At 39.1% G+C, this 19,501-nt stretch overlaps 1 protein-coding gene across 2 annotated transcripts in view; it reads left to right on the forward strand.

Annotated features, from left to right (window-relative positions):
• The window catches only part of LOC124805293 (E3 ubiquitin-protein ligase ariadne-1), an 88,155-nt gene that overhangs the window by 12,682 nt on the left and 55,972 nt on the right, over window positions 1–19,501 (forward strand). For both annotated transcript variants that reach the window (XM_047265804.1, XM_047265805.1), the window contains exon 4: window positions 15,893–15,961. In XM_047265804.1, the coding sequence (XP_047121760.1) occupies window positions 15,893–15,961 (69 nt within the window). The remainder of the gene's footprint in view (window positions 1–15,892; window positions 15,962–19,501) is intronic.

Below are 19,501 nucleotides of genomic sequence, written 5' to 3' on the forward strand. Positions count from 1 at the left end.
TCAAAGCTCTGTAGACTTCCTAAATTGTCTGTGGGTTTATATTTTCTGGTTTGGTTTTTATTGGAGTTTCTGTGTTTATTTCAAGAAGCTCCGGAGGATCCTGGCAATTTATAAGTTCGTTAAATGTTTCTTTTATCACTATGGGCCATATTATTGTTTTTATCTTGTAGCATTAGTGTTGGGTGGATCATATCTTTGGAGTTGTCTGCTAAAAGTTTTGTAGTAATCTCATGAGTTTGTTTTCTTACTATTTGTTTCTATCATAGAAAGTATATCTTTTTGATATTGACGTTTAACCCTTTTTAATGTTTTTCGAGTCATCTTTCTTTGTTTTGTGAGTTCCAAGTAAGATTCTTCTGTTGTTTGATTCTGATACCTTAACAAGGGTATCTTCCACTGTTTTATCACATTTGTCATTCCACCACTGGTGTTTTTTCCTAGGATTTATTGGGTCTACTTGTTCAGCTATTTGTTTCAATTGGGGAAGTATTTCATCCAGGTTATTTTTATATTCCTAGTTTGTTCTTCATATTCCTTGTTATTTATTAATTTATGAGGGTCATAGGTTCTCTCCTTTTTGGGTGGGATTTTTTCTTTCTCAGTGGGGTGAATTTAATTTTTATTTTTATGAAGTAATGATCTGATTTGGTGTCAGTTCTTCTCAGGACTTTCTCATTGTAGATTTCCTTGTGGTAGTTCTTATCCATGCAGACATGACCCAACTGCCATTCTCCTTTTATCCAGTCTTGGTGTTTCCAGGTTTTAAGTTTATTTGGTCTTCTTGTGAAATATGTTGATTTTGAGGTAATGTCATGGTTTCTACAGAATTCCACCAATCTCATGTCATTCTGGTTTGTTCTTCGTTGTGCTGGCCATTTCCCTACTGCATCTCTGTATCTCTTTTCCCTTCCTAATTGCGTATTAAAGCCTCCAATTAAAATTTTGGTGTGATTTTTGTTGATGTTTGTTGCTGTCAGATCCAAAAGCTCCCAAAATCCATCCACATCTCCTCTATGGTCTTTTCTATTATTTTTGTCATTAGTTGAGGCATGGGAATTTATTATTATGTATGTTCTATTTGCCGCTTTTATAGTTAATTTTGAGAGCCTAGGAGATTGTGCTTTGAATCCTATTATGGAATCTATCATTTTGAGGTTGACCACGAGTCCCGTTCTGAATTGTGGGCATTGCTTCATTGCTCTTTTCTCTGGTATTCCCTTTTAAATTCTATATCCTTGTCATTCCATTGGTTCTTGAAGTCAGGTTGTCAGAATCCCCTGTCGATCAGTTTCTTCTGTCAATATTTAGAGTTTACCTGGTTGAATGAGAGAATTTATATTGTGCGTCGCTATGGTATTTATCTGTTCTGTCTTTAGTCTAAGTTTCAGTCTGCTGTCAGTCTTGGGTATTTTCAGATGCTCCGGCTCTTCTAAGTTATCTTTTAAGTGGCTGCCCACCATATCCAAATGCAGTCTTTCCTGGCTATTGCCATGCGGTGGAATTTTCTTTAAAAGATTTCCTTCCATGTTTGAGTGTCAAAGGTGTTCAACCTTGTGAGGAGAAAGCTCTGAGTTACAAATATGGTTGTGAACCGTAGAGGGGCCTAGTTGTTTGGGGTTGAGGGGTAGGCATTTCCTCCATACCCTGTAAATGCTGATTGCAGTGGTTTCCCACTGGGCAGTGGGAAGCCTTTATAAAGTAATCATTCAAATATCCGGCAAGTCTTTTTTCTCAATATTAATATATATGGCATTTTAAGCATTATTTCCTGCTGTTCATGTTTCTTTTCTGTTTCACTCTTCACAATTTTGTATACATATTTAGATTTGTTGCCCAGTGGTCTTATTATGCTATCGTTTCTAAGCAGCTTTGCATTTGCAACTACCTATTGATACTTTTTCTTATCAGTTTTTACGTATTCTATAAATTGTGGATCTTTTCATTTGGGAACTAGCCTTTTTAGAGTCCTATAGGAAATCTAAGTCCTCCGTAAGCCAGGTACCGGATTTAGCGATCCCAATAAATATACACTGGTCAGTTTCTGTGAAAAACACAATTTTAAAATTGTTCTTGAATACTGAATAGAATTAATTGTAAGCATTGTTAGTACCTGGTTCTGAAAGCACATCTAACCAGGGTTCATTACTTAGACTGTTTGTAAAATTAGCACAGTCTTCTGCAGAGAAATTTCATCTATCGTTTCTTCCACTGGTGTAACTGGAATTGTAAGGATAAAGGCGTTAGGATCAGCTTGCTCTAAATCAGGATTGATAATTTCTGCCCCTATGGTGACCATGTTTAAAAAATTGCTGTCTAAAAGACTTTCCACCCTGTTTGTTATTCTTGTGGGACCATTTATAAGAGAAAACATGTTGGAGCTGTTCAGTACACTAACAAATAGCTCTTTAGATGCAGATTCATCCACATGGATTGTGTTGAGGTCTTCACAGACTATCGTGTTGGCTTTTTTGATAAATATAATGTCCAGCAGAGACTCTAATATTTTATTTATGTAGTGTATGTGTCCCAGACACAAAGAGTTTAGGAGAGTCCATTTACAGATACAGCAGGTGCCTTGAATATACTTTATAGTGGCACATCCTTGTAGAATGATGGTATGAACTGGGAAAGCAATATTGGCATTATATTGGCATTATGTTGGCTTTGTTTGGGGAGGATGCTGGCAAAAGAACAGTTTCAATCCTCACAAGGGGGGGAGAGACTGACATGCCTAAACTTGGGTGTGGGGCTGAAGGTGATGCCCTTTGGATAGGAATGAAACTTCCATGAGACAAATGTTGTTGGTGGAAAGGTCAAAAACTGTATTTTGTTTGGATTCTGGATTTTGTGTGGTGTTGGGAGGGACTTTTGGAGGATGTGATAAATTGAAAAGGTCAGTTAGGCATTATATGGATGCTACGAGAGGTTGACAAGGGGGCTCCCTGTGGGTAAGATAGGTGGTGATGGACAGTGGTACCCCAAGGCGGGAGTAGGACATCACAGGTTGGACACTTTATGGAGATGGTGTCTGGAAAGCTCTTTCAGGTGTTGGAGTGCGAGAGTTTCAATCATAGAGATGTGGTGTATGTAGTAAAGATTGCACAGTAACAATATCTTGCAGAGGGAGCAGAGGTGATTCTGGAATGGCTGCGTCTGAAGATGTGTTTTGGCAGTACCAGGTTTGCGAGGAACAGAAATTGCCTTTATTTTTCCGAGGTAATAATTAAAACTTTGAATTGTTGTATATGCTGTTAGTGCAGTTTGGGTAAAATCATTGTGGTTGTATCTCTTGAAACTGTCATAGTAATTATTTTGTAAATGAGGCTCTGACAGCTTGTAATAGCAGCTGAGCATATGTACACAACACATTGTGGTTGGCTGGTTTTTCTGCTGTTTAATTAGACATTGTGTTTGCTTTTGCAGACTCTACAAAAGTGTCTTTATATTGCAAAAGATAGTGTAAAATTCTTGTTTATATTTTAGCATTTCCTCTTTTGCAGCACTGTGTGAAACTGGTGGAAAAGTTCTTGACGTGTGTTAAATATATGACCATTTTTAAATTCTGTAGGAAAGATGTCTAGGCTCATATGTAAGAAAAAATTGTTTTCCTTTGTTATCTTCTTCCTTCATTTTCTTCCATTGTATGTTACACAATAATAATAATAATAATAATAATAATAATAAACCAGATTATGGACATTGTAATGGTTCCACCTGAGCTGTTGGTTTATTAACAAGTACTTATTTTATTATGTTTTGTACAGTTGGCTCTCTTCTATCTTACGAGCCTTCTTCAAGTGCTATAGATGCCAAATTTCAGAACTGTCTTGTCTCCTCTTAGTATATGGATATATTACAACACGATGAAAGTGTTAATGGTTGAACATCTGGTATTGGTGTCCAAGAGGCGTAATATTTTGGCAAGCAACTACGTTGCCATCATCAGGTGCACAGACGAACTGACCACCAAGGCGCTAGCGCGGGGCCTTTATCTCCTCCCCCCCTCCAGGTGTTCCCAACGTGGTCCTGGGGTGTATTTTCCCCTCTTAATTGGTTTGCATTGCACCTTTTCTAGATTTTCCTCTTCCGCTAATAACCAATAGTTAATAGGTGATATTTTACTATAAACGGTCATTTTACTTATATATGGGCCGAGTATTGTTCCATGACATCCTGGAGTGTAGCCCTTGACCCAAATTGTTCTCGTTTTGCGTCACTATGACCAGATACCGCTTGGAAATTACTTCAATAATATGCTGATTTACTTCTGCGTCATTATTTCGTAGCATATTACTTTGCTGGTTCTGAAGTGAATACACCTGTGAGTTTATGTTATCAGTCTGATTTCTTCCCCCTCAATGGTTATTGTGATTTAGACCGTTATCCCTGCCGTGAACAGTTTCATTACTGCTTACTCTACAATAATTCGATTCCTTTGACCATGGTAAGGAATTAGGAAAGGATTTGTTATTCCTGTTCCCCGAATTTCAGTCTTTCACTGAATAATTTTAATTTCTTTCAGTATTCAGTGTGTCTAAACGTTAATAACTCATTCTCGGTTTTCCACACTCTATACAATATTCCTTGTCGAGCGTGGTATGTTAAACATCTAATGAATACTTTTACTAAGTGCATTTCATGTATTGGATCATCTAAGTACTTAGATTTTGTCAAATGTCATTCCATGTACTTTTTATATGCGCCCCATGAATTGCTGTATGGAGTAGGGTCTAATAACTTTAAGATTAATTTTTGCTGAGTACTTGATGGCCGTACTTCCTCTTAAAGCTTTCCTCAAAATCTTTCCTAGACACACATTCTTCTGCATGAGCATTTCCCCATTCCACAGCATCTCCCACTGAACATCCTAATGTGAAATCTATTTTGTTTAAGTCATCCCACTTTTTAGGTAAAGATCTGGCAAACACTCTTAAAGAATAAATTGGGTGTACATCACCATCTGGTTTATACTTTGTAAATTGCTTTGCTAAATTAAACCCATTTCCTATATATAAATCCTGTATTACATTGTTAGTTGCTCCTGTCATAGATTCAGGATTACTATTTTCTAACTTCTTTTTAGTATCGTCTGTTACTTCCCATACTGTATTAAGTTCTTGTTTACTGTTAATTTTACCTTCCTCCAGAAGTGATTTTGTCATTATTTCTGTTTAGTGTTTTACTTCTTGCTCTACAAATAAGTGTAAATGTTTTTCCAACTGTTTTATAGCATCAGGTGTCCTAATTACAGCATTTTTCTGTATGGACATGATACATTTATTTGCATCTGAAATACTGGCTCGTACCGCTTGGAATTGGGAACTCACATTATCTACATAGCCCGTCCACTGTCGGGTTGTTATTCTATGTACACTTTCTTGTAAATCATCTGTTAACACTTGTTTAACTACTTGTTGTACCTCTACTGGCACCGATTCTCGTAAATCATTTACTTTAGAGTTTATTTCCATTATTTTAATGTTTTGATTATTAATTTGTGTGTTAAAGTTAGATTCTGAGTTATTTTTAACTTGTTGTATTTTACGGCTTAATACGCCATCTATTGATTCAGTAATTTGTTCCTTAATGGACTTAATTAATTATACTTGTTCCGCTTTCCAACCTTCCGTATCCTTCTCTGCTTGTTCTTTAATTATATCCTCTAGTATCGATCTTAACTCCTCGTTTTGCATTGCCATTTTTCTTGTGATCGGCATGCACTATTTATTACTAGTCGACAATATTAACATTAAACCTTATACTCACAGAACTGTTCCTACTTTTTAAATGTTCATGGCTCATCCTTCTGCTGAACTGTGAACTGCATGCTGGTTGTAGAACAGCTAAAGCAGACTTCTCTCTTGTGCTGTGTGCTGCCATTGACTGGACAACACAACACCCCGTACACGTGTAACTGCTCGCTGCTCTGCATTGATAAATCCCGCTGCAACGATGTCCGCCGTATGCGTTATTCAGTTGAAACAATTTTGTTAAGTTTTGAACTAATTCCATGCACTCATTGCTTGTAATATGAGTGCACTTTCTGCTGCCACTGTCTTCTTTATTCTTTCTGTTTCAGGTTTGCGACAGTAAATTATATTTTCCATTCATATATCTGTTTAATATTTGTTCTTTGACAGTTCGTTCAAAAGAAGCTCTTAATTATTTTAGATTTATTGTTACGTGTGTTATAAGGCACTGTTGTTGAGCGCTAGTTGCCAGAAGCAACTTCTCTATCTTCTATTCTTTGGAGTCATAATTCTGACTCAAATAATTTTCTGCACTTACTTGCTGGTGCATTCTCCGTTCGCGTTTACCAGGGTTGCCTGATGGGGTGCATTTTTCCATCTTTTCCTGCTGCTGTTTATTTTGTAAGATTTGTGGTGAGTCTTATACCAGCAGTAGTGAGAAGTTGTGTCCCTAGCTGATATAACAGGGCAATATTTTGACCACCCTAATACAGCATCAGATGAAAGTAGTAGTATCTTTATCCTCTCTTCTCAGACAGGGTGTATACGGCCCGGGACAACCGGGAGATCCGGGAAAAACCTGGGAATTTTTTGATCCGGGAGAAAACCTGGGAATTTTTTGATCCGGGAGAAAACCTGGGAATTTTTCGTTGTTTTAGTTTGCAGTGAAATTTTTGTAATTTTGACTGGTAAGAATTGCTACTCTTAACAGAGGATATTACTGTATCCTGCTACTGCAGAATAATACTGCAAAAATAAAACCTGGACGAGAAAAAAACGAAAATAAAACATAAATTGCAAAGGAAATGTGCCATATACAACAAAAAACACAGAGCTCATACAAGCTGTTTCCAACAGCAAAATGTGTCAAAGGCTTTAGGAAGACTATGCAATGCTTCATAACAACAGATTGCCTCTGATGCGTGACATCACAACTGTTTGCATTAGATTCATTTTAGCAGTTACGAGCAGCCTCATGTGCATGCGCAATTGAGTGGTGTACGAGTAGTACCTTCTCCCACTTCTGGCTGCAGAAATGTGGCTGTTGGCTATGGAAACAGTCACAGCAGGCAGCTAGATGCAACCGGGGTGCGGCACTATCTTAGTATTGCCACAGTTCGGAAATATCGAGATCCGAGGCTGATGTGCGGAGCAGTCTGAATTATAGTGGGAAAGTGTGTAGCCGGCACGTAACCCGTGCTTACATTTAGTGATTTTGCTGTTTCCTCTCACATCAAATGAAAACAAAATTGATTTTTATGTCCAGGAGCTATCGAATGAATTAAAATACATTTGCATAACTACGGAAAGCTAATATACGTTATTAGTTTCAGATTTTATTCCCACTTCTCTGACAGCCATGCATTTATCGCCTTGTAGAAGAATGAAGTTTTTTTGTCAGTTTGCTAAAGAAATTTGATTTTTATTAATCTTTTACGCTGAGGCAGTCAATGCGTTTTGAAACAAAGTGTTTAGTTCGACACTATTGGCTAATTTCAATTGCTCACTGCATTTCAAGTGCACGTTATCATCATCTAGCATGTATGGCATTATGCCATAATAAAGAATCAAAAATGAGATAATACAGTACTGGTACTGAAAGAAAATTTACATCCTGAAACCCACACTGAAAAGCTCAATATCAGGTCGAGGTCTTTGTCATTGGGAATCTGGGCATACGAATGTGCTCTTTAAGTAAGCACTTTAAATGTGGCATTTTCGTATGGTTCACGAAATTCCGATGCTCTTTTTTTTTTTTTTTTCTTTTATGACATAGTGTAAGATCTTTTAATGTTTTACATGTAAGAATGTACAGGCTTTCTGTGTCATAGCGGCTGCCAAAGCGCAGTGGTGCTTGTTATCTGGTGCTCTTGACAACTACTGAAACGAACCTATTACTAACAGTTCACAGGACAATATTGCGAATGGTGGTTTGAAAAGTGTTACTTTCAAAGTAAATTTACTTTTACGCAATTTAAACTATGTGCGCGAATATACGATGAATTTCTTAAATCGCATACCGTTTTATGACGAGCCATTTAGAAGTATTTCGAGCCCAGATGATCAGACACTCATGTCATTATTCCTTTTTGTGTATCCTTAACAGTGATGTTGCTTTTAGCTGACATCACGTGTCCTGTGGTCTGAATATCCGCTGTCATCGGCTAGCGGGATCGTGTGGCTGGCTTACAAAAGCGCATCGCAATCTCGATTACAATGGTTCGGAAAGTAACATGCGGTGTTGGTGGAATTCGAATTTATACTTTCGTAATACAAAAATATGCAGCGTACATGCTGCTGCACATCAAAAAGCTTTCCAAAAGGAGTTCTCTTCATTGAGTTTCGTTTTCTAAAGTGCTGGGGAATTCTATGCCCGTGTATAAAAACATAACTGTTTAAAGGATTGATAAGTTTTACAGTTCCGAGGGAAAATATACTGTCACTTAATAAAATGGGAAAAGTGTGTTTTCATCCGGGAGGAAGTGTATTCTTAACTGGGAATTCCGGGAAAAATCTGGGAATTTTTTTTCCTTGTCCGCACATACACCCTGTCAGAGTAGTTTTTTTGGTCATCCAGATCCTTCCATGCCGTGTCACCTCCCTGTCAATTCAACTGAAGTGAAGATTCCTGGAATGCTTCTGCAAATTCTCTTTGTTGTGCTACCAAATAAATAGCAACACTTCTCACAAACAGGGCTATATTTGACCCAGCATTTTCACTATTACTTTCCACAACACAACTAACAATTGATACGATAATACCACTCTCTTGAGTACATTCAAACATCCGTACGTGTATGCTGTAAGACCTGGGGGGAGGGGGGGGGGCAGAAAAACAACTACCGCCCTTCAGTTGTTCATTACAACTTTGTTGGTGTGTCATTTACTCCATAGCTTTCAGATTCAGGCATTTGCTGCACCATGGCACAAATGACTCCCGGACGACCAGTGGCTGTAATACCATTTTTACTGGTCCCCTTCTCACTGGCTCCTCCACTGCTCCACCTTCACTGCATACAAGAAAGGAAAACAAACAGTTTCCCTTTCCCACTATATTTATCCTTATTCAATTTACTCATGAGCATCTCTTATCGACAGCTTTGCAATGGAGTGTTGGGATGTTTACAAATATCCTGAAACAGTACATGTCCCGCCATTCAGACAAGAGATATCTTGCTTAAGTCTCAAGTTAAATACATGTTCTTTTTAACAATTCTGTTATTATTATTATTATTATTATTATTATTATTATTATCCTACTCTTACATCTATAAGCTACCTTTACATAGTTTCCCCAACATAACTTTTTATAATCATTAATGATCACTCTTGACTATGTTGTCTTAATTACTTAACTACTTTGTTCCTGATGGTAGGATTCATTCATTTTCTTGATATTTGTAATATTATTTCTCATAGCTTGTTACTTTCTTTAAGAGTATGGCTATCTTTTCTCGATCAGCCGAGGTATCTGAGGAACGTGCATAGTAATACAAACATATTACTTGTCATAGGTCAACTTTTCTTAGGTGTGCTTGCTGCCTTTTATTCATCATTCCTAATTAGAGAGTACACTCCACATTTCAGATATATTTATATCTTTCATTACCTTTCCTTCTACTTTCTCCCATATTACTTTGAGGTTCCCTTTTGACTTCCATGTCTTTACTCTATTTCAGGTGTTAAGTTTTTCGCTTACTACCTACCTCATATTTCAACTCATTACATGTCTAAGTATTCTTAATTGCACTCTATTATTTCTTTTGTTCTCTCTTTTCTTAAAACCCAAGCTCCAGCTAGCTTAACGATTCAAAACATTACTGTTTCTGCTGCCCTCTTCTATTAATCCATTTTCTGTACCTGTATCCTATCTTTCTATTTGTCATCCTACTATTATAGTCATGTCAAATACTATTTAGTACTTGTTTGCTTGTCCTTTCTCCCCTCCTAATTTATGATGTGAGTAAATAGACATATTCTCTATTAACCGTAAATTATTTCTCCCATTTAGTCCTGGACAGTGATCTGTCTTAAATAAGATCTCTTTATTATAGTTACCTAGATTGCACCTAAAACCACCACTCTGAAAGTCTATTACCACTGCATATTTCATTAACCAATCTACTCCTAGTAATACTTGCATATTTATTTTAGGGACTATTAACATGGTTTGTTCAAACACCAATTGATCTATTCCAAAAGTAATCCTTGTTTCCCATTTCACTACATTACTCTTAGTACCTGTAATACCTACAGTATGTACTCCCTTAACAGGTAACTTAGGAAATTCCTTTTATTTTCCCACTTAATAGCCATTCCTCCGAAATTATTGATACGCCATTTCCTGGATAAATGTAAATTTCCACCCCAATATTTTGCTGGTCCCACCACCAGATGAAAGTAGTATTACCTTCATCCTCTCTTCTCAGAGTAGTGTTTTGGTGGTCCCCGTGTCGTGCCATCTCCCTGTCAATCCAACTGAAGTGAAGATTCCCGGAATGCTTCCGTAAGTTCTCTCTATTGCGCTACTAAATAAATAGCCACACTTCTCACAAACAGGGCTGTATTTGGCCCAACATTTTCACTATTACTTTTCACAACACAACTAATAATTGCTTCAGTAATACCACTCTCTTGAGTACATTCAAACATCCATACATGTATACTGTAAGACCTGAGAGAAAAAAAACAGAAAAACAACTACCGCTCTTCAGTTGTTCATTACACCCTTGTTAATGCATCATTTACTTCATGGCTCTGAGATTCAGGCACTTGCTGCACCATGGCACAAATCACTCCCTGATAACCAATGGTTGTAATACCATTTTTACTGGTTCCTTCTTGCTGGCTCCATCGGTGCTCCACATTCACTGCATACAAGAAAGGAAAACAGACAGTTTCCCTTTCCCATTATTTATTCTTATTCAGTTTACTCACGAGCATCTCTTGTTGATGGCTTTCCGATGGCATTTTGGGATGTTTACAAATATCCCGAAACACTACAGTCGCCGCCCAGGCACAGTGTGTCCAGCACCCGTTCCATTCGTGTTTCGCACCGAGAGGCACGTGCCGGCGGTATCTTCTTAGTACCTATGCCTGCTCTTGAAGTCAGTTCGTGGTGGGATGTCTTCTTTCTCCTTTTAATCAGATTCAAAGTGTGTTGCCAGGTCTTACTAAGGATGTAACTGCTGTTTCGATTGATCAACAGTTCCTGTGCTCGAATCTCGATAGATTCTTTAATGACACAGTCCCAATATTTGGATGTCAGTATCAGAACCTTCGTCTGGTCGTAATTGATTATGTGTAATTCCGAGAGTCAATGTGCAGCAGCCGCCAACTTGTTAGGCTGCTGCAGTCTGGTGTGCCGTGGATATTCTTGGCAGCGATCTTCGATAGTACATAGTATGCATGGTTTGATATATGTAAGTCATGCCACATTCACAGGGGATCTGGTAGACCCCGGATTTCTGTAGTCCTAGATTTTCCATGACATTACCAAGCAGTGCTTGTGTCTTGATTGGTGGGCGGAAGACAGTCTTCACTTGATGTTCTTGAAGATTTTGACCAATACTTCCCGATGAAGCACCGCAGAACAGAATAAATGCTATGCCCCCATCCTGCTGAGTTTCCTCTTCTGTTTCCTCCAGTTGTACAGTCGGTGAGGGACGTAGAGCTGTCCGAATTTGCTTCTCTGTGTAGCGCCATTTTTCTGCAAAACTGACCTCAGACATTAAAATTCTTGGTTAAGGCTCTCATTGTCAGTCAGGATGTGGGTCCTGTGGACCAGTGTTTTGATGACACCGTTCCTCTGCACTGGATGGTGGCAGATTTTTGTATGTAAGTAAAGATCAGTGTGTGTCTTCTTATGGTACACGCTGTGGCCCAATGTGTCATCTGCTCTTCTTTTAATGAGGACACCCAGAAAGGGGAGAACTCCATCCACTTCAACTTCCATGATAAACTTGATGTTCTGGTGTTTAGAACTGAGATGTGCGAGGGAACCATTCAGCTTGTCTCTACCATGTGGCCATATGACAAAGGTGTCATCAATGTAGCAGAACAAACAGGTGGGTTTTCACTGCACTGAATCAAGGCCTTCCTCGTCGAAATGTTTCATGAACAAGTTGGCGACGTCTGCTGATAGTGGACTCCCCATGGCTACTACTTCCCTGTCTGCTTGTAGTATCTGCCACTGAAGAAAAAGTATGTCAACATTAGGATGTGCCTAAAAAGGTTGGTTATCTCTGTGTCAAATTTCTGGCCTATAATTTCCAAGGATTCCAGCAAAGGCACCTTCATGAAGAGAGAGAAAACATCAAAATTCACAAGGATGTCTGAATTACGAGGTCTCAAGTTGTTAAGATGCCTGATAAAATCCACTGAGTTGCGAATATGATGTGGATGTTTTACAACATAAGGGCTAAGTGTATCCTTCAGATACTTTCCAAGTGAGTACGTCAGAGCACAAATGTTGCTGACAATCTGGCGTAAAGGCGCTCCCTCTTTGTGTGCCTTCGGGAGTCTGTAAATTATCGGTGGAACGCATGCTCTCTGTCGTAGCTTCTTCACAACATCGTCTGGTAAGCCGCATTCCCTGAGAAGAGCCATGGTCTTTCCTTCCACTCTCTTGATAGAATCAGTGTTGATCCTCCAGTATGCAATGTCTTCTAGCAAGCCCCACATTTTCTCAAAGTAATCCCGATGAGGTAAGATCACAGTTGTGTTGCCCTTGTCATCTGGTAAGACTACAGTGTGGACGACAGGTTTCGTGATGTACTTCTTCAGCTGCAAGTCGTGCAGATGCCTGCTCCACTGCACTGATGATATCCATGATAGATGTGGATTTAGGAGTTGGTGCAAAGTTGAGTCCTCTCTTAAGAACTGAGAGCGCGTCCTCATCCACTTGCCTCGCCATGATATTGATTATAGTCTTGCAGAGAGCCTCAGCAGGTTGTCATTCTGATAAACACTCGAATTTTGATGTCTGATGTCCAGTGGCCTTTCTTTGCACAGAGTCCGCTGTGGCTCGTGTGACACCATCAATCCATTGCCGCATCCAGGGCTTGACCTGGTTGGCTGGCACGCACCCCTGGGCATGGACCGCGAACCGCTAATGGAACGGATGCTGGACACTCCACACCTGGGTGCGGACCACGTTGGGGACACCTGGCGGAGGGGGGGGGGGGATAGACAAAAGCCCGGTGCCTCAGCAGTCAGTTGGTCAGTTCATCAGTACACCTGATGATGGTAACGTGGTCACTTGCTGAAATATTGTGCCCATTGGACATGAACACCTGGCTGTTCACTTGTGAACTCTTTCATGGTGAAGTACGCTGGGATAAATCGAATAATCACATATTACAACATGTTGTTGGCACTTACAGCATTTGGGAATGCCCTGTACGACCAAAACTTGCTAATTGTGCAAAATGTAATAATATAAATACTTGGCAGCAGCCAAGATAGAACCATTACAGTGTCCTTCAACAGCTGTGGCATGCTACATAAAGAAAATTATTGAAACACAGAAGTTGCTCTGAAAGTGTAGTGAAAGAAATGTTAAGTTCTTGCCAGTTTACAAATTTACTTTCACATCTGTGCAGCATTATCTCCTTCATATTGTACACAGTGTCTGAAACACTCAGCACTGCTCTGTACACCTCCCTGTGGAAATTGCTCAGAAATAATTCATAGGTAGGCACAACTGTTTCCAGGGCAGAGCTGGGTTGTAAGGTGAATACAGGTTTGTGTTCAGCACCCTCAGAGAAGTGCTTGTGTTTTGGCTAACCCACACAAGACAAGTTAATCCAACCCCAGTTCTACCCTTTGTGTGCTTGCTCGAGTGCTTTTCACAGTGTTCAGGATGGCAGAATACTTCTGACAGACTGGTCTGTTGCTTCTGTTGTACATCCTTAAAGGTTGCTTTTGAGGCAGTTACGAAGATGCTCACTCACCTTGTTTATCTTCATTCCTGTTTGTAATTTCCTCAAGTCTGAGGAGAATGATGACAGTGACTTTTTTGTGGTAATGAGTATGTTAATCCCCCAGGTACATTCTTCACTTCTGCTCAATCCACACACGTTGGATCAGCAGGGAAAATCCATACTTGTGATTGCTCTTTGGTCTCAGTTTAGATATAAACAATTTTGCTAATTACAGTATGGAACATAGCTTTTGATGTGTTTACCTTTCCGGCACCAACAGGAAAAACTCAAAAACGGTTGGGTCTCCCGCGTCTCTGGATTGTACAATGTGGTATCTGTTGACTTCAGAGTTTGGCAACTTGTAGAATCTTGTATAGGATGTCAGTAAAGGTTGCTATTTGAACCTTAAGACTACAACAAATAGATAAGTAAATGTGGGAAACATTGACATTGTTCTCCAAACATGGAAATCTGTAATCTTTATTAGTAAATTAGCAACAGTTTCTGGTGATTAACTGTTATCTTCAAGAGGATGTAGTTCATGTTTTGATTCATTGAACCAGCGAAAGACAGTGGCTGTGGGAAGAAACAAATCCTCAGATGCCCAATGTGTTTGTTTGAAGCTCAGTTTGAAATTGTAATAATCATTTTTATATAAGTGTTGTCCAATTTCAGAATATCATAGTACTATGTTTTGTCATCATTTTTGGCACTGATCACTCACAATTTTAACAACAACAACAGTAAAATTTCAGTGAAGCAAGACTTTCAAGATAAGTGTACTCAGTCGCAATCTTGATTCATAATGAGTGAATTTAGGATTAACTCTGGAATGTATAAACTGAATACTGAACGTAGCAAAAGTTTGTATAAAACATGCCTCTTTCTGGGGTTCAAAGTGGAGTTTTATATTTCAGCATAACAAGTTCCTGGTAAATATCAAGCAGGAAATTGAAAATCCCCAAATGTTCCAAAACAAAGTAAAAATAAAAACCTTATTACCCACTCTTATATTTTTAACAAAATATTTGAACTTGGAGATGTATATATTTGGCTTAACTAGTGTTTGTATTAAATGGATTTTGGCTTTTGACAGTGTATAGAGAGCTGATAGCGCTTTGTGTACTGGTATTACACTGTTGTCAGGTGATCTCATATATGTTTGACATTCACACTGGGTGCACCGAAGAACGGGCATATTTTATGATTGCAGTACAGCATGTAGTGGTTTTATAGCTATAGCTGTAGCGTTATTGATTTTCAGTGTGATTACTTTTTTGATAACTTAACGTATGGTGTTCTTTCACTTGAGTTCTGCCACAATCACGTCTGAAGATGAAATTGTATACTTTAAAAATTGATTTTGTGAATTAAATACCATCATAAAACAGCTGAATGGATTACCTAGTAATGGTATATTAGTGAAATACAGTTGAACATGTGGTAGATTCCACCCACAAAGATGAATTACACAAAATGTTGTATGTGTAGTTACATAAATGCTTTGTTTCAATTATTATATGCAAATGGCCGGTCAATAATGTAGGAGGGGGAGCAATGGTTTTCAAAGTATAACTTGGCTTCTTCCACATTTTTGAAAGTACTCCTTCATGATGGGATGCACAATCTGACAGTGTGTGTGAATAAACAACTTGAGATTGTAACTCACGCCCAGACCCTTGCCTTTTGTGACCACACTCGTAGTAAGTTATTGGAGCATTTCCAATGGTCCAAATCAAAGTATCAGTCTGACAGTACATTTCCAAACTCTACAGTGACTCATCCATGTTTCTTGCTGGGCTTGCAGTTGTAAGACTTATGACATTGTGGGAGATGCCATGGTTGTTTCTGTAATGAAACTCACTGGCTGAGTAAAACTTTATTTTAGAGGTAATGTTTGTTGTTGTTAATTTATGCATTGTAAAAGATGAGACATTTGAATCAGATTTACGTGCATTCTTTGTCATCATTTGATAATTGAAATTATTTATTTTGCAGTTGCCAAGGAAGGGGTCAGCAACAGGAACAGAAGAATGTGAGATATGTTTTTCAGTCTTGCCATCTTCAGTAAGTTGTACTTTGTGCCGCTTTATGGTCAGTGGTGAACTGTTCGTGTGTTTATTTGTGTCAATTCTAAGGCTACATAATTTTTTGAAGATACAGTAAAAGTCTGTTCTGCGTTTATCAGAAGGTTGATCCAGCATTAGAATAAACACACATTTTCTATGATTCAATTAATACTTCTCATTGCACTTGTAGTCACTACAAAATATAACTGATCCTTCTTGATAATTTAATATCTGTGAAGTAAAATATATTGGTATGTTATGTGAAATAGTAAGAAACTTTAAAAATTAAAGAAACTTTTAAAGTTAATTTAAAAATTCTTGATTGCATAAAAATGTTTATATCGGTGACTAGTTTTAGTTTATTTGCAGAACACCTTGAGATCTTTCTCCAGTGGTGTAGCAGATATTCTTAACTAACATATTCTGTTAAATTTAGTTTTCCTTCAAAAGGAGTATATATTATCTACATTTATCATACATTAACTCTATTTTAGAGTTTGTTAGAGGCTATAATTAATTTTAACGGAGTGTAGAAAACTAGTGGTTTTTACCATAGGTCTTTCAGTGTCCATAACAGAAATCTCTTTTTGTGTATTTGCTTCAATTCTTGCAGGGAGTTAGTAATTTTATTAGCTCAACAAATTAAACGATAGTCGGCAGGCTTAGTTTAAAGTTATTTGTTCACTGTGCTGTAATACACTGCACCCAACTACTAAGCAGCCCCACTGTGAATGCTGTTCTCGAACAGGAGATGAGTTGGTTGTAAGCACCTGGAAATCCCCCTGACAACTGTCAAACGATTGGCAACTGCTGCCAGCTGGTATATTGCAAGAGCTCCTGAGAATCATGTTCCTGTGGTACTGGTACCAAAGGCACCTCAGGTACTATTCTTATCTGTGGATCCTGTCTCCTCTGTAGGAACTATGGGATCTGTCATTACTCTTCCACTTGAGTGTGAGTGGCATGTCAATGGTAGATCTAGGCATCCTGTACACGGTAGATGTGGGACGGAGGACTCAGGGTGTTACACCAATCCCCCTAACCAACAAGTTCAAGGTGTTGTCTTTCACTGAAATTTAAACTGAGGCAGTGGAATTCATTTCACCTGTTTTGGGAAGATCTGCTTTGTTCACAAAAGGTAGGGGGTCTATTAAAAATTAGTTCAAACATATGGTGAATAATGATACCCCTTAGGGAAATGGCAGCAAGGGATGGTAAGAAACATGAAGGAGGACACTCAGTGTATGTCTGGAGGCCTCATTCAGCATGTTGGAGAGGCTGTCTGGCAGCCATTGACGAAACAGGGTGCAACCAGCAAGAGATTGTGGTGGACATTGAAACAAACAATGCTTGTTGTCTGGGCTCTGAGGTCATACTTGAATCATTCCAGCAACTAGCAGAGAAGGTTGAGAAGACCAGCCTTGTGCACAAGTTTAAACAAAGCTCACAATTTGCAGCATTGTCCTGAGAACTGATTGTGGTCCCCTTTTTCTGAATCAAATAGAAGGACAACCAAATACTTTGAGGGTTCTGTGATAAGCTAGCCTACAATCTCCTGGAGTTTCACCATACGGTTGAGAACTATAGGACCCCTTAAATGTTTCAAGTATGTGCTGCACATCAGAGGCTGCTACCTAGGTAGCTGACTGTGTATGGAGTGCACAGAAGAGTTTTTTTATACTAGGCGATACTGCATTCACTACAGATAACGATAGCTGTAGGAGACTAAGTATAACTGTAAGATCCAAAAGAATGCCACCCCCCCCCCCTCCCCCCAAGGCAAGAGTATAAAAACCCTAGTAGTTAACTGACAAAACATTTGCAACAAAGTGTCAGATTGAAGTGCTCCTGAAAAACAGTGAAGCTCACATAATATTAAATACAGAAAGCTGGTTTGAACCTGAAGTTAATGGCAGTGAGATTTTTGTGGAAAATTTAACTATGTCAGAAGGATAGGCTAATGGGGGTAAAAGTTAGAGCTACATGTGTGTTTGTGTGGGCAGGACTCAGTATCAGGGGTGAACGTAAAATGGCTATTGGATCAGTCTATTGCCCATGAGAATCATCTGCTGATGTAACTGAATATTTCAGAGACAACTCCAGTGTGCTTGTACTTAAATTCTCCAATAATAATGCAGTTGTCAGTAGAGACTTCAATCATCCAACAATCAATTTGGAAAATTAGTGTTTTGTTAGTGGTGGAAGAGACAAAAGATGCTATGCTTGGAAAGAGAGACAGCATTGGTCGTATTTTTTTGTTTTGTTTTATTAACCGCAAAATCGATTTTCGGTCACTAAGTGACCATCCTCAGTGCTGTAATATACAATTTAAATTGGTAGGCACTGGTGTCAACAAGTTTAATAAAACAAAAAAATACGACCAATGCTGTCTCTCCTTCCAAGTATATCCATTATCTGGTCGTGGTGCACAGGACACTCCATGGAGTCGCCAATCAACAAAAGATGCTGTCAAGCATTACTAAATGCCTCCTCTGAAAGCTACATAGAACAGATAGTTTGGAACCCCACTCATGGTGAAAATACATTGTATTTAATGGCAACAAATAGACCCACCCCTGAGGATGTCCTCATCAAAATCGTATCAGGGAACTTGATGCAGCTGTGGCAACAATGAATACCAAAGTACAAAGGACAACTAAAACAGGTAGAAATCAAACAATGGAAAATCCGGTATGGAGTGTAACAATATTGTGAGAAGGAAAGTTGCTACTCACCATATAGCTGAGATGCTGAGTCACAGATAAGCACAAGAAGATGACGCCACAAATATAGCTTTCGGCCAGTAAGGCCTTTGTCAAAATTAGACAACAAACACACACATACACATTCACGCAAACGCAGCTCACACACATGACGGCAGTCTCAACCAACTGAGGCCACACTGCGAGCAGCAGCATCAGTGCATGATGGGAGTGGCGAATGGGTAGGGCTAAAAAGAGGAGGCTGGGGCAGGTAGGGAGAGAGATAGTAGGGTAGGGGGGCAGACAGTGACGTGCTGTGGGGAGCACACAGGGTCGAGATGGAAAGAGGTTAGGGCAGCTATGTGCAGCCAGCAGGTTAGACAGAGGGCAATGGAGAGGTGGGGACAGGGAAAGGGGGGGGGGGGAGGGTAGTGGAAAACGAGAGATGTAAAAAGACTGAGTGCAATGGAAGAACGAGGGCTGTGTAGTGCTGGAATGGGAACAGAGAAGGGGCTGGATGGGAGAGAACAAAGACTAACTAATGTTGAGGCCACTAGGGTTACGGGAACATAGGTTATATTTGCAGGGAAAGTTCCCACCTGCGCAATTCAGAAAAGCTAGTGTTGGTGGGAATTCAAACTGATCTTCCCCAAGGTCAGTTTCCACCAATTTTTCTATTTGTCTGTAAGGAATTCATGTTGGTATTTTGCAGCCGTGACTTATTAAGCTGATAGTTCGGTAATTTTCACACCTGTCAACACCTGCTTTCTTTGGGGTTGGAATTAGTATATTCTTCTTGAAGCCTGAGGGTATTTTGCGTGTCTCATGTATCTTGA

The sequence above is a fragment of the Schistocerca piceifrons genome, chromosome 7 (genome assembly GCF_021461385.2).
Source record: "Schistocerca piceifrons isolate TAMUIC-IGC-003096 chromosome 7, iqSchPice1.1, whole genome shotgun sequence".
NCBI classification, from domain to species: domain Eukaryota; kingdom Metazoa; phylum Arthropoda; class Insecta; order Orthoptera; family Acrididae; genus Schistocerca; species Schistocerca piceifrons.